At 44.2% G+C, this 15,252-nt stretch overlaps 1 protein-coding gene across 1 annotated transcript; it reads right to left on the bottom strand.

Moving 5' to 3' along the window:
• Positions 1 to 3,576: 3,576 nt before the first annotated feature.
• On the bottom strand, positions 3,577 to 13,088 carry LOC128701069 (cuticle protein 16.8). The gene is made up of 3 exons (XM_053794616.2): positions 12,980 to 13,088; positions 6,070 to 6,188; positions 3,577 to 4,012 (listed from the first exon to the last, which is right to left on the bottom strand). Exons 1-3 carry the CDS (start codon positions 12,989 to 12,991, stop codon positions 3,853 to 3,855), a joined length of 291 nt encoding a protein of 96 aa, XP_053650591.2. The 5' UTR covers positions 12,992 to 13,088; the 3' UTR covers positions 3,577 to 3,852.
• Positions 13,089 to 15,252: the final 2,164 nt, after the last annotated feature.

The raw sequence follows: 15,252 nt of genomic DNA, 5'->3' as shown, positions 1-15,252 counted from the left end.
CCTTGACAGTCTTCAAGACCCCTGGTTGTCTTCAAGACCCCTGGTTGTCTTCAAGACCCCTGGTTGTCTTCAAGACCCCTGGTTGTCTTCAAGACTCCTGGTTGTCTTCAAGACCCCTGGTTGTCTTCAAGACCCCTGGTTGTCTTCAAGACCCCTGGTTGTCTTCAAGACCCCTGGTTGTCTTCAAGACCCCTGGTTGTCTTCAAGACTCCTGGTTGTCTTCAAGACCCCCTGGTTGTCTTCAAGACTCCTGGTTGTCAAGACCCCCTGGTTGTCTTCAAGACCCCTGGTTGTCTTCAAGACTCCTGGTTGTCTTCAAGACCCCTGGTTGTCTTCAAGACCCCTGGTTGTCTTCAAGACTCCTGGTTGTCAAGACCCCTGGTTGTCTTCAAGACTCCTGGTTGTCTTCAAGGACCCTGGTTGTCTTCAAGACCCCTGGTTGTCTTCAAGACCCCTGGTTGTCTTCAAGATCCCTGGTTGTCTTCAAGACCCCTGGTTGTCTTCAAGACCTCTGGTTGTCTTCAAGACCCCTGGTTGTCTTCAAAACTCCTGGTTGTCTTCAAGACTCCTGGTTGTCTTCAAGGTCCCTGGTTGTCTTCAAGACTCCTGGTTGTCTTCAAGGTCCCTGGTTGTCTTCAATACTCCTGGTTGTCTTCAAGACTCCTGGTTGTCTTCAAGACTCCTGGTTGTCTTCAAGACTCCTGGTTGTCTTCAAGACTCCTGGTTGTCTTCAAGACCCCTGGTTGTCTTCAAGACTCCTGGTTGTCTTCAAGACTCCTGGTTGTCTTCAAGGTCCCTGGTTGTCTTCAAGACTCCTGGTTGTCTTCAAGGTCCCTGGTTGTCTTCAAGACTCCTGGTTGTCTTCAAGACTCCTGGTTGTCTTCAAGACTCCTGGTTGTCTTCAAGGTCCCTGGTTGTCTTCAAGACTCCTGGTTGTCTTCAAGACCCCTGGCTGTCTTCAAGACCCGTGGTTGTCTTCAAGACTCCTGGTTGTCTTCAAGACTCCTGGTTGTCTTCAAGGTCCCTGGTTGTCTTCAAGACTCCTGGTTGTCTTCAAGACTCCTGGTTGTCTTCAAGACTCCTGGTTGTCTTCAAGACTCCTGGTTGTCTTCAAGACCCCTGGTTGTCTTCAAGAATCCTGGTTGTCTTCAAGACTCCTGGTTGTCTTCAAGGTCCCTGGTTGTCTTCAAGACTCCTGGTTGTCTTCAAGGTCCCTGGTTGTCTTCAAGACTCCTGGTTGTCTTCAAGACTCCTGGTTGTCTTCAAGACTCCTGGTTGTCTTCAAGACTCCTGGTTGTCTTCAAGACTCCTGGTTGTCTTCAAGACTCTTGGTTGTCTTCAAGACCCCTGGTTGTCTTCAAGACCCCTGGTTGTCTTCAAGACCTCTGGTTGTCTTCAAGACCTCTGGTTGTCTTCAAGACTCCTGGTTGTCTTCAAGACTCCTGGTTGTCTTCAAGACCCCTGGTTGTCTTCAAGACCCCTGGTTGTCTTCAATACCTCTGGTTGTCTTCAAGACCTCTGGTTGTCTTCAAGACTCCTGGTTGTCTTCAAGACTCCTGGTTGTCTTCAAGGCCTCTGGTTGTCTTCAAGACCTCTGGTTGTCTTCAAGACTCCTGGTTGTCTTCAAGACCTCTGGTTGTCTTCAAGACCTCTGGTTGTCTTCAAGACCCCTGGTTGTCTTCAAGACCCCTGGTTGTCTTCAAGACCCCTGGTTGTCTTCAAGACCTCTGGTTGTCTTCAAGACCCCTGGTTGTCTTCAAGACTCCTGGTTGTCTTCAAGACCCCTGGTTGTCTTCAAGACCCCTGGTTGTCTTCAAGACCTCTGGTTGTCTTCAAGACCTCTGGTTGTCTTTAAGACCCCTGGTTGTCTTCAAGACTCCTGGTTGTCTTCAAGACCCCTGGTTGTCTTCAAGACTCCTGGTTGTCTTCAAGACCTCTGGTTGTCTTCAAGACCTCTGGTTGTCTTCAAGCAGGCACTTGACAAGCACCTATAGTCAGTACTTGACCAACCGGGCTGTGGTTCGTACGTCAGTTTGCGTGCGGCCAGCAGTAGCAACCTGGTTAATCAGACCCTGATCCACCATGAGGCCTGGTTTCAAACCGAGCAGCGGGGGCGTTGACCCCCGAAACCCTCTCCAGGTAAACTCCAGGTAAAACCTAGTAGTGAGTCTACCTGGCAGTGTCACTGAAGCTAAAACCTTCGGTAGCTTCGAATTCAGGTTAGATAAATACATGAGCACGAGAGGTTGTTAGTAAATGGTTCAGAGAACCAACAAGGTGATAAATTAAACACAGTGACTTCATCAGTCCTCTACAAAGAAGGATGGTGAAGGTCAGTAGGAGTCTGAGGTAATCAGTCCCTCATCCTGGAGTCAGTATTTTAATAATATTTTTATTTACTACCAGTACGTGATACAACTTATAAAGACCAAAGCTGACACCTATGACATAGAAAGTTCCTTGTTATGCAGAATATTTCCCACAAATTAGGTCAGTTTTGTCCCCAGGATGCCACCCACACCAGTCACCTAACACCCAGGTACCTATTTTACACTGATGGGTGAACATAGACAGCAGGTATCTTATGGAAACACGTCCGTAATGTTTTCCAGCCGTACCAGAGGAGATTCGAACCCTGGACCTCAGTGTGTGAGCTGAGTGTACTAGCCATCGAGCTAGCAATACCTGGAGTATACCTGGAGAAGGTTTCAGGGGTCGACGCCCCCGCGGCTCAGTTCCACTTTTGACATAACAATATACGACAACAACGGCTCTTCCTTTGGAGTCTCTGCTGCCTTTGTCCTTTAGAACGCTAGAACCTTTGGCAGCTTTGGGTTCGAGATGTATCGGATGTGAAAATTTAGATATCCGTGGATGTGGATGTGTATGACGATGTCTTATTTTGTGGATGCGGATACGGATGTAAGAAATTGTGCGGATGTTCTGCGGATGCGCATGACGACGTTTCACTCGTTTTGCGGATGCGGATACGGATGTAAGAACTCGTGCGGATGTTCCATGGATGCGCATGACGACGTTTCACTCGTTTTGCGGATGCGGATACAGATGTAAGAACTCGTGCGGATGTTCCATGGATGCGCATGACGATGTTTCACTCGTTTTGCGGATGCGAATACGGATGTAAGAACTCGTGCGGATGTTCCGCAGATTCAGGTGCGGATATCTGTTTATAGCAAAATGCGGATGCAGATGCGGATGTAAGAACTCGTGCGGATGTTCCGCGGATGCGGATATCCGATACATCACTACTCTGGGTAGCGGTGGTTTTGATAAGGACCTGCCTTGTATGTGCCAGTAGTCCTCCTGCAGTGCTCCTCCAGTATCTCGCTTGCGTCAGGTAGTAAAAAATACACAGACAAAAATATTAACTTTTATTTGTCATAAAAATTCCTTATAAATTAATAAATAATATTAAATACTTAATATTTCAGGGGCGAGAATTTAAGTAATTCTGGGAAATAAGGGGTAAGGGGTACTATCCCTTACCCCTTAGAGTAAAGGGTTGGAGCTCCATTAAGGAGATATTAGATACTCTTAGGTACACTTAGGCACTGTTTGAGACCCTTAGGATATCGTAGGATGTCGTAGGATGTTGAAGGATATCGTAGGATGTCATAGGATGTTGAAGGATATCGTAGGATGTCATGGGATGTTGAAGGATATCGTAGAATGTCGTAGGATATCGATGGGCATAGCAGGTTATCGTAGAATATCGTAGAGCATCGCAGGGCTATCGTAGGACATCACAAGTCTATCAGAGACATCATAGACTATCGTAGGACATCGTAGGACATCATAGGATATCGCAGGTTATCTTAGGGGTGAGTCCCACTACTTCCTATCTTCCTCGGAGGAAGTGAAGGATCCCTGGGTGCCGTCAGCTCTGACGCCGTCAGCGGTGACAGGCACAGCGTTGGACTCCAAGACACGGTAGCCATCACCGTCAGCGATGTACTTCACGAAGTACTCAACCCCTTCGGGTGAAGTCCAGCTGCAAAGAAGGAAGGTGTTAGAACACACGGTGACACCACATTTTGGTTCCTAGAACTAACACTGCTTTACTGACCAGCATTCTAGACTTACAAGGACCCCCAAAAGTGGTCTGTATCAACCCGTAAGGGTCGATGGGACTGTAACTGGGGTGGATAAATGGCTAGGGGTAAAAAGAGGGGTAAGTAAATGTATAGGGATCGCCAAGCTCGAGGTCCTGGCACGGGTCTCATGCTCTGCCATGAACAGTCTGGGCTCGGTACGGCTTATGCTGTCAGTGGCCCTATAAACCACAACAACATGGCCCGTCTGGGCTCGATACGGCTTATGCTGTCAGTGGCCCTATAAACCACAACAACATGGCCCGTCTGGGCTCGATACGGCTTATGCTGTCAGTGGCCCTATAAACCACAACAACATGGCCCGTCTGGGCTCGATACGGCGTATACTATCAGTGGCCCTATATCCCCCCAACAACAAACCTGTCTCTGGCTACCGAAGGAAAATGGCTTCTACCAGCGTAATGTATCAATCCGTGACCTTCCACTCTCCCCCTTATCTCTCATCTCCCCTCTCCCGGGGAGGATACACACACACAATACACAAATAACCCGCACATAGGATAAACATAGGCCTACGTTACACTCCAATATAGACCATTAATTAATCACTAGAGTGGATAGAGACCACCAGATGCGTCCCTCTCATTACCAAACATCAGTCACCATATTTTATATTTATTAGAGTTTTAGTAAAAGATTGTTCAAATATCTAACTTTTATAAGACTATTATCTATTGCTGTTATTTGTAATATCATAGAAGTGCTATTTATTTAATTATTCTTAGATATTAAATGCTTTGGGGTCGATGTGTTGACAAGTTTGAGGACCCTGACCCAGAGTGAGAACACAGGGGATAACATTGTTGGTTTCTAGAACTAGCACTGTTCTTCTGAACAACGTTCTAGAGAACACAGGGGATAACACAGGGGATAACATCGTTGGTTTCTAGAACTAGTTTCACAGGGTATAACACTGTTGGTTTCTAGAACTAGTTAGTAAGAACACAGGGGATAACACTGTTGGTTTCTAGAACTAGTTAGTAAGAACACAGGGTATAACACTGTTGGTTTCTAGAACTAGTTAGTAAGAACACAGGGGATAACACTGTTGGTTTCTAGAACTAGTTAGTAAGAACACAGGGTATAACACTGTTGGTTTCTAGAACTAGTTAGTAAGAACACAGGGGATAACACTGTTGGTTTCTAGAACTAGTTAGTAAGAACACAGGGGATAACATCGTTGGTTTCTAGAACTAGTTAGTAAGAACACAGGGTATAACACTGTTGGTTTCTAGAACTAGTTAGTAAGAACACAGGGGATAACACTGTTGGTTTCTAGAACTAGTTAGTAAGAACACAGGGTATAACACTGTTGGTTTCTAGAACTAGTTAGTAAGAACACAGGGGATAACACTGTTGGTTTCTAGAACTAGTTAGTAAGAACACAGGGTATAACACTGTTGGTTTCTAGAACTAGTTAGTAAGAACACAGGGGATAACACCGATGGTTTCTAGAACTAGCACTGTTCTTCTGAACAACGTTCTAGAGTGAGAACACAGGGGATAACATCGATGGTTTCTAGAACTACCACTGTTCTTCTGAACAACGTTCTAGAGAACACAGGGGATAACATCGATGGTTTCTAGAACTACCACTGTTCTTCTGAACAACGTTCTAGAGTGAGAACACAGGGGATAACATCGATGGTTTCTAGAACTACCACTGTTCTTCTGAACAACGTTCTAGAGAACACAGGGGATAACATCGATGGTTTCTAGAACTAGCACTGTTCTTCTGAACAACGTTCTAGAGAACACAGGGGATAACTGTTGGTTTCTAGAGCTAGCCAGTAAGAACACAAGGGATAATGTTGGTGTCTAGAGCTAGCTAATAAGAACACAGAGAATAACACCGTTGCTTTCTAGAACACGGGGAATAACACTGCTACATCTAAAACTAGCAGTGTTCCACTGAACAACAGGTTATAACACCCACCTGTATGATCCAGTGATGGTGTTATCATCATCGATGTTCTGTTCTTGGTGGAAGTCGTCATCAAGGTCCTTGTCTGGTCGTGCAGCAACCAGGGCGACCAGACCCAGAAACACTAGCACCTGATAAACAACACCAGATTAGCATTTAAAACCAGATCGGCATTTAAGGTGACCAGATTAGCATTTAAAGTAACATTGCAAGCTCCTGATAATGCGTTGATTGCAACACGAAAGGCCTAGAGCTATCACTGAACTCCCCCTGTGGTTATATATATATATATATATATATATATATATATATATATATATATATATATATATATATATATATATATATATATATATATATATATATATATATATATATATATATATATATATATATATATATATTATCACACTGGCCGATTCCCACCAAGGCAGGGTGGTCCACCAAGGCAGGGTGGTCCACCAAGGCAGGGTGGTCCACCAAGGCAGGGTGGTCCACCAAGGCAGGGTGGTCCACCAAGGCAGGGTGGTCCACCAAGGCAGGGTGGTCCACCAAGGCAGGGTGGTCCACCAAGGCAGGGTGGTCCACCAAGGCAGGGTGGTCCACCAAGGCAGGGTGGTCCACCAAGGCAGGGTGGTCCACCAAGGCAGGGTGGCCCGAAAAAGAAAAACTTTCACCATCATTCACTCCATCACTGTCTTGCCAGAAGGGTGCTTTACACTACAGTTTTTAAACTGCAAAAAACGTTATCTATGGAGGCAAAGAAGGGAATGTATGAAAGTATTGTAGTACCAACACTCTTATATGGGTGTGAAGCTTGGGTGGTAAATGCAGCAGCGAGGAGACGGTTGGAGGCAGTGGAGATGTCCTGTCTAAGGGCAATGTGTGGTGTAAATATTATGCAGAAAATTCGGAGTGTGGAAATTAGGAGAAGGTGTGGAGTTAATAAAAGTATTAGTCAGAGGGCAGAAGAGGGGTTGTTGAGGTGGTTTGGTCATTTAGATAGAATGGATCAAAGTAGAATGACATGGAGAGTGTATAAATCTGTAGGGGACGGAAGGCGAGGTAGGGGTCGTCCTCGAAAAGGTTGGAAGGAAGGGGTAAGGGAGGTTTTGTGGGCAAGGGGCTTGGACTTCCAGCAAGCGTGCATGAGCGTGTTAGATAGGAGTGAATGGAGACGAATGATACTTGGGACCTGACGATCTGTTGGAGTGTGAGCAGGGTAATATTTAGTGAAGGGATTCAGGGAAACCGGTTATTTTCATATAGTCGGACTTGAGTCCTGGAAATGGGAAGTACAATGCCTGCACTTTAAAGGAGAGGTTTGGGATATTGGCAGTTTGGAGGGATATGTTGTGCATCTTTATACGTATATGCTTCTAAACTGTTGTATTCTGAGCACCTCAGCAAAAACAGTGATAATGTGCGAGTGTGGTGAAAGTGTTGAATGATGATGAAAGTATTTTCTTTTTGGGGATTTTCTTTCTTTTTTGGGTCACCCTGCCTCGGTGGGAGACGGCCGACTTGTTGAAAAAAAAAATTTATATATATATATATATATTTATATATATATATATTTATATATTTATATATATATATATATATATATATATATATTACCAGAATGAAAGTACATCAATCAGAATTGATGCCAAATTGATGAAGAGGCTAGAACATATCTTGGGAGAGAAGGGAAATGTATAGGAGCATAAGAAGAGGAGAAAATCACTGTGTTTACAAATAGTCTAATATGAAAAGAGAGAAAGGTGCTTAGAAAGCCACAAGAAAGGTATTTAGAAAGCCACAAGAAAGGTATTTAGAAAGCCACAAGAAAGGTATTTAGAAAGCCACAAGAAAGGTATTTAGAAAGCCACAAGAAAGGTATTTAGAAAGCCACAAGAAAGGTATTTAGAAAGCCACAAGAAAGGCTGAGTGAGGTTAAGGGTTGAAAGTGGCAGGTGAATCCCAGGTTAACACGAGGAACAAAGATTATTTGAGAAAAGAAATCTTGTCTAGACTGAGGGACTGATTACCTCAAACACCTTCTGTGTTGGACTGAGGAAGCCAGTCTATGGAGACACAGGTGTTGTACATGTGGCTAATTTATCAACCTGTCGTTTCTCTAAACCATTTATCTACCAAAATAGGCCTGTTTAAAACTAGGTCTAAATAATTACTGTGTTAGTTAATTGGGTTATAAAACCCTGTTTTAGGGTACTGCTGGAAGTGGGTTGTGGCAGATACCTTGTTGGTGGGCTTGGGTTAGAGAGGGACCTGCCTAGTATGGGCCAGTAGGCCTGCTGCAGTGTTCCACTTTCATATTTTTGTATCGCAAGCACTTGCAGGTTTTGTGGTGTCCCGTAGCTGGGTTGGTAGCGCACTCAGCTCACACACTGAGGTCCGGGGTTCGTTCCCCGGTACGGCTGGAAACATCAGGACGTGTTTCCTTAATACCCCTGCTGTCCATGTTTACCTAGCAGTAAGTAGGTACCTGGGTGTTAGTTATCTCACACGTGCTGCCACTGTTCATTTAGTAAATAGGTACCCGGGTGTTAGTCACCTTACGCCTACTGTCACTGTTAACCTAGCAGTAAGTAGGTACCTGGGTGTTAGTCACCTTACACCTGTTGTCCATGTTCACCTAGCAGTAAGTAGGTACCTGGGTGTTAGGTGACTGGTGTGGGTGGCATCCTGGGTGTTAGGTGACTGGTGTGGGTGGCATCCTGGGGACAAAACTGACCTAATATGCAGGAAATGCTGTACATAACAAGGAACTTTCTATATAGTAGTATGTCATAGGTGTCAGCTATGGTCTGTATAAGTTGTGTCAGGTACTGGTAGTAATAAATATTATTATTATTATTATTATTATTATTATTATTATTATTATTATTATTATTATTATTATTATTATTATTATTATTATGGTCTGTATAAGTTGTGTCAGGTACTGGTAGTAATAAATATTATTATTATTATTATTATTATTATTATTATTATTATTATTATTATTATTATTATTATTATTATTATTATTATTATTATGGTCTGTATAAGTTGTGTCAGGTACTGGTAGTAATAAATATTATTATTATTATTATTATTATTATTATTATTATTATTATTATTATTATTATATTATTATTATTATTATTATTATTATTATTATTATTATTATTATTATTATTATTATTATCATTATTAACTTCATGTCCTGTATAAGGGAATTTAACAGTTACCAGCAACAGGGTTATCACACATGTACACACAATAAATCAAATTAACTTCCCTGGCACTGACGAACTGTCTTCAAGGGTACTTAACGAGTGCCAAGTGACATTTAGCGAGGCACTAACAAGGCCTCTTTAACCTACCAACATAAACAAGTAGAGTGCCAGAGATGCAGAGAATATCCAATGTTACTCCTGTCATCATATGAGTTGATAAGTCCCTATCATCAAATTACTGCCCGGTAAACCACTCATAACTGAGCAAGATTTATTCTCAGCATGGATACACAAGAGGTCGTTTGTAACAGAGGAAATTACTGACCTTCTTCAGTTAAATATTTCAGTCAGTGGCCCACTATAAACTCTACGATATTTCCTATTCAAGTTGTGGCAAGACTTTTGTGACAGACTATCACAGGAAAGACTGCTGGGTAAGTGGCAGCTCATGGTATTGCAGAGGTATGTTTCTCTCGTGGATCGAGAAGCTGGGGTTGACTATCAGGAAAGCAGAGTTTGCTTGAATGGGGATTAAATCTGAGTGGGTTATCAGTTACAACTGGGGTCCCACAAGGATTAGTCGTAGGTCTAATGTTGTTGGTAATTTATACACACACACACACACACACACACACACACACACACACACACACACACACACACACACACACACACACACACACACACACACATACACATACACACACACACACACACACACACACACACACTCACACACACACACACACACATATATATATATACACACACAAACATACAAACAAATCTTGTATATATATATGTGTGTGTGTGTGTGTGTGTGTGTGTGTGTGTGTGTGTGTGTGTGTGTGTGTGTGTGTGTGTGTGTGTGTGTGTGTGTGTGTGTGTGTGTGCTGAGAGTGAGAGTGGATCATGATGACATCCCAGAAGCAGTAAACCCGACTGGGTCACTGCAAAAAAAAAAGTTGCAGGATCGACCCTCCGTCCTTAAATGACCTAATAAGTTCCCGTTGAACAGGAACAACGGGGCAACAGTAAACAGGACTGACACACAACACAGTCAACACGCTGATCACCAAGAATGATTAACATGCAGGTCACTATCTCATACTGTCCCTTTCCTCTTCATCGGATCAAACCTCTTCCCCTATTCTCCAAGAATATATATATATATATATATATATATATATATATATATATATATATATATATATATATATATATATATATATATATATATATATATATATATATATATATTGTATATGTGAGTGTGTACTGACCTAGTTGTGGTTGCGGAGTATCGAGTCACAGTTTCTGGCAAACCCTTTTAACCTGGCCGCTACCCGGTCACTCTCCCCGCTTCGTGAGGTTTATCATACCTCTTCTTAAAGCTATGTATGGGTGCTGCCTCCATTACGTCACTCTCCAGATTGTTCCACTTCCTGACAACTCTGTGACTGAAGAAATACTTCCTAACATCCCTGTGACTCATCTGAGTCTTCAGTTTCCAGTTGTGTCCCATTGTTGCTGTGTCCCCTTGTTGTTGTGTCCCCTTGTTGTTGTGTCCCCTTGTTGTTGTGTTCCCTTGTTGTGTCCCCTTGTTGTTGTGTCCCCTTGTTGCTGTGTCCCCTTGTTGTTGTGTCCCCTTGTTGCTGTGTCCCCTTGTTGTTGTGTCCCCTTGTTGTTGTGTCCCCTCGTTGTTGTGTTCCCTTGTTGTGTCCCCTTGTTGTTGTGTCCCCTTGTTGCTGTGTCCCCTTGTTGTTGTGTCCCCTCGTTGTTGTGTTCCCTTGTTGTGTCCCCTTGTTGTTGTGTCCCCTTGTTGCTGTGTCCCCTTGTTGTTGTGTCCCCTTGTTGTTGTGTCCCCTTGTTCCTGTGTCCCCTTGTTGTTGTGTCCCCTTGTTGCTGTGTCCCCTTGTTGCTGTGTCCCCTTGTTCCTGTGTTCCCTTGTTGTGTCCCCTTGTTGTTGTGTTCCCTTGTTGCTGTGTCCCCTTGTTCCTGTGTCCCCTTGTTGTTGTGTTCCCTTGTTGCTGTGTCCCCTTGTTGCTGTGTCCCCTTGTTGTTGTGTTCCCTTGTTCCTGTGTCCCCTTGTTGCTGTGTCCCCTTGTTGTTGTGTTCCCTTGTTGTTGTGTCCCCTTGTTCCTGTGTCCCCTTGTTGTTGTGTCCCCTTGTTGCTGTGTCCCCTTGTTCCTGTGTCCCCTTGTTGTTGTGTTCCCTTGTTGCTGTGTCCCCTTGTTGCCGTGTCCCCTTGTTGTGTCCCCTTGTTGCCGTGGCCCCTTGTTGCTGTGGCCCCTTGTTGCCGTGGCCCCTTGTTGATGTGTCCTCTTGTTGCCGTGTCCCCTTGTTGCTGTGTCCCCTTGTTGCAGTGTCCCCTTGTTGCTGTGTCCCCTTGTTGCTGTGTCCCCTTGTTGCCGTGTCCCCTTGTTGCTGTGTCCCCTTGTTGCTGTGTCCCCTTGTTGTTGTGTCCCCTTGTTGCTGTGTCCCCTTGTTGCTGTGTCCCCTTGTTGCTGTGTCCCCTTGTTACTGTGTCCCCTTGTTGCCGTGTCCCCTTGTTGTTGTGTCCCCTTGTTGCTCTGTCCCCTTGTTGACGTGTCCCCTTGTTGTTGTGTCCCCTTGTTGTTGTGTCCCCTTGTTGCTCTGTCCCCTTGTTGACGTGTCCCCTTGTTGCTGTGTCCCCTTGTTGCTGTGTCCCCTTGTTACTGTGTCCCCTTGTTACTGTGTCCCCTTGTTACTGTGTCCCCTTGTTGCTGTGTCCCCTTGTTGCTGTGTCCCCTTGTTACTGTGTCCCTTATTGCTGTGCCCCCATGTTGCTGTGTCCCCTTGTTGCTGTGTCCCCTTGTTTCTGTGTCCCCTTGTTGCTGTGTCCCCTTGTTGCTGTTTCCCCTTGTTGCTGTGTCCCCTTGTTGATGTGTCCCCTTGTTGTTGTGTCCCCTTGTTGCTGTGTCCCCTTGTTGCTATGTCCCCTTGTTGCTGTGTCCCCTTGTTGCTGTGTCCCCTTGTTGCTGTGTCACCTTGTTGCTGTGTCCCCTTGTTGCTGTGTCCCCTTGTTGCTGTGTCCCCTTGTTGCTGTGTCCCCTTGTTGCTGTGTCCCCTTGTTGCTGTGTCCCCTTGTTGTTGTGTCCCCTTGTTGCTGTGTCCCCTTGTTACTGTGTCCCCTTGTTACTGTGTCCCCTTGTTGCTGTGTCCCCTTGTTACTGTGTCCCCTTGTTACTGTGTCCCCTTGTTGCTGTGTCCCCTTGTTACTGTGTCCCCTTGTTGCTGTGACCCCTTGTTGCTGTGTCCCCTTGTTGCTGTGTCCCATCTCAGGAACATCCTGTCTCTGTCCACCTTGTCTATAACTCTCAGTATTTTATATGTCGTTATCACGTGTGTGTGTGTGTGTGTGTGTGTGTGTGTGTGTGTGTGTGTGTGTGTGTGTGTGTGTGTGTGTGTGTGTGTGTGTGTGTGTGTATACCAGTAGATACACACTGACACTTCCGTCTGTATCTACTTAGAATACAAATGTGTAGTTAATCTGGCATCTTCCTGACGTCTACCCGACGTCAACCTGACGTCTACCATGGAGGGCCTTCCTTAGCTCCCGGACCAGGCCTCCTGGTGCCCCAAAACCCGATCAACCAGCCTATTACTCCCAGCCACACACACACACATGCACCACACCCTGTCTCATCAGCAACATAACACACACAACTCACAAAACACTTCATGGTGAGAGCTGGAGAAGGAGTGTGTGATGCGAGGAGGTGGAACGACGAGTGATGACCAGCCTCCAAGTCTAGTCACTTATATATTCCATCTATCCAGGTCAACTCATTCAACCTTTCTGTTCGACTGGCACTTTTTGGCACCAGAAAAATGCCACACAGGAAGTACCCAAGTGACCTATATTGTTGTTTATGTACCCTCTCTCTCTCTCTCTCTCTCTCTCTCTCTCTCTCTCTCTCTCTCTCTCTCTCTCTCTCTCTCTCTCTCTCTCTGTCTCTCTCTCTCTCTCTCTCTCTCTCTCTCTCTCTCTCTCTCTCTCTCTATCTCTCTCTCTCTCTCTCTCTCTCTCTCTCTCTCTCACTCTCTTATTCATTATTTATACACTGAGAGGTATATATCTCAGTGTATATACACTGAGAGGTGTATATCTCAGTGTATATACACTGAGAGGTATATATCTCAGTGTATATACACTGTGATATACACCTCTCAGTGTATATACACTGTGTATATACACTGAGAGGTGTATATCTCAGTGTATATACACTGAGAGGTGTATATCTCAGTGTATATACACTGGTAGTTTAAATTAATCAGTATTTTAGGTATTAAAGTATTCTTGACTGGTGGTGACCAGGTGACCTGCAGCCTTATTGACCCTGGTGTAGTAGATAGACTTTAAACCCCATTAACCAACTAACCAGTCTTAATGACCCTGGTGTAGTAGATAGACTTTAAACCCCATTAACCAACCAACCAGTCTTAATGACCCTGGTGTAGTAGATAGACTTTAAACCCCATTAACCAACTAACCAGTCTTAATGACCCTGGTGTAGTAGATAGACCTTAAACCCCATTAACCAACCAACCAGTCTTAATGACCCTGGTGTAGTAGATAGACTTTAAACCCCATTAACCAACCAACCAGTCTTAATGACCCTGGTGTAGTAGATAGACTTTAAACCCCATTAACCAACCAACCAGTCTTAATGACCCTGGTGTAGTAGATAGACTTTAAACCCCATTAACCAACCAACCAGTCTTAATGACCCTGGTGTAGTAGATAGACTTTAAACCCCATTAACCAACCAACCAGTCTTAATGACCCTGGTGTAGTAGATAGACTTTAAACCCCATTAACCAACCAACCAGTCTTAATGACCCTGGTGTAGTAGATAGACTTTAAACCCCATTAACCAACCAACCAGTCTTAATGACCCTGGTGTAGTAGATAGACTTTAAACCCCATTAACCAACCAACCAGCCTTAATGACCCTGGTGTAGTAGATAGACTTTAAACCCCATTAACCAACCAACCAGTCTTAATGACCCTGGTGTAGTAGATAGACTTTAAACCCCATTAACCAACCAACCAGTCTTAATGACCCTGGTGTAGTAGATAGACTTTAAACCCCATTAACCAACCAACCAGTCTTAATGACCCTGGTGTAGTAGATAGACTTTAAACCCCATTAACCAACCAACCAGTCTTAATGACCCTGGTGTAGTAGATAGACTTTAAACCCCATTAACCAACCAACCAGTCTTAATGACCCTGGTGTAGTAGATAGACTTTAAACCCCATTAACCAACCAACCAGTCTTAATGACCCTGGTGTAGTAGATAGACTTTAAACCCCATTAACCAACCAACCAGTCTTAATGACCCTGGTGTAGTAGATAGACTTTAAACCCCATTAACCAACCAACCAGTCTTAATGACCCTGGTGTAGTAGATAGACTTTAAACCCCATTAACCAACCAACCAGTCTTAATGACCCTGGTGTAGTAGATAGACTTTAAACCCCATTAACCAACCAACCAGTCTTAATGACCCTGGTGTAGTAGATAGACTTTAAACCCCATTAACCAACCAACCAGCCTTAATGACCCTGGTGTAGTAGATAGACTTTAAACCCCATTAACCAACCAACCAGTCTTAATGACCCTGGTGTAGTAGATAGACTTTAAACCCCATTAACCAACCAACCAGTCTTAATGACCCTGGTGTAGTAGATAGACTTTAAACCCCATTAACCAACCAACCAGTCTTAATGACCCTGGTGTAGTAGATAGACTTTAAACCCCATTAACCAACCAACCAGTCTTAATGGCCCTGGTGTAGTAGATAGACTTTAAACCCCATTAACCAACCAACCAGCCTTAATGACCCTGGTGTAGTAGATAGACTATAAACCCCATTAACCAACCAACCAGTCATAATGACCCTGGTGTAGTAGATAGACTTTAAACCCTATTAACCA

The sequence above is a fragment of the Cherax quadricarinatus genome, unplaced genomic scaffold (genome assembly GCF_038502225.1).
Source record: "Cherax quadricarinatus isolate ZL_2023a unplaced genomic scaffold, ASM3850222v1 Contig66, whole genome shotgun sequence".
NCBI lineage: Eukaryota > Metazoa > Arthropoda > Malacostraca > Decapoda > Parastacidae > Cherax > Cherax quadricarinatus.
Note: the sequence above shows the minus strand (reverse complement) of the source record. Positions and strands in the feature narration are given on the sequence as shown.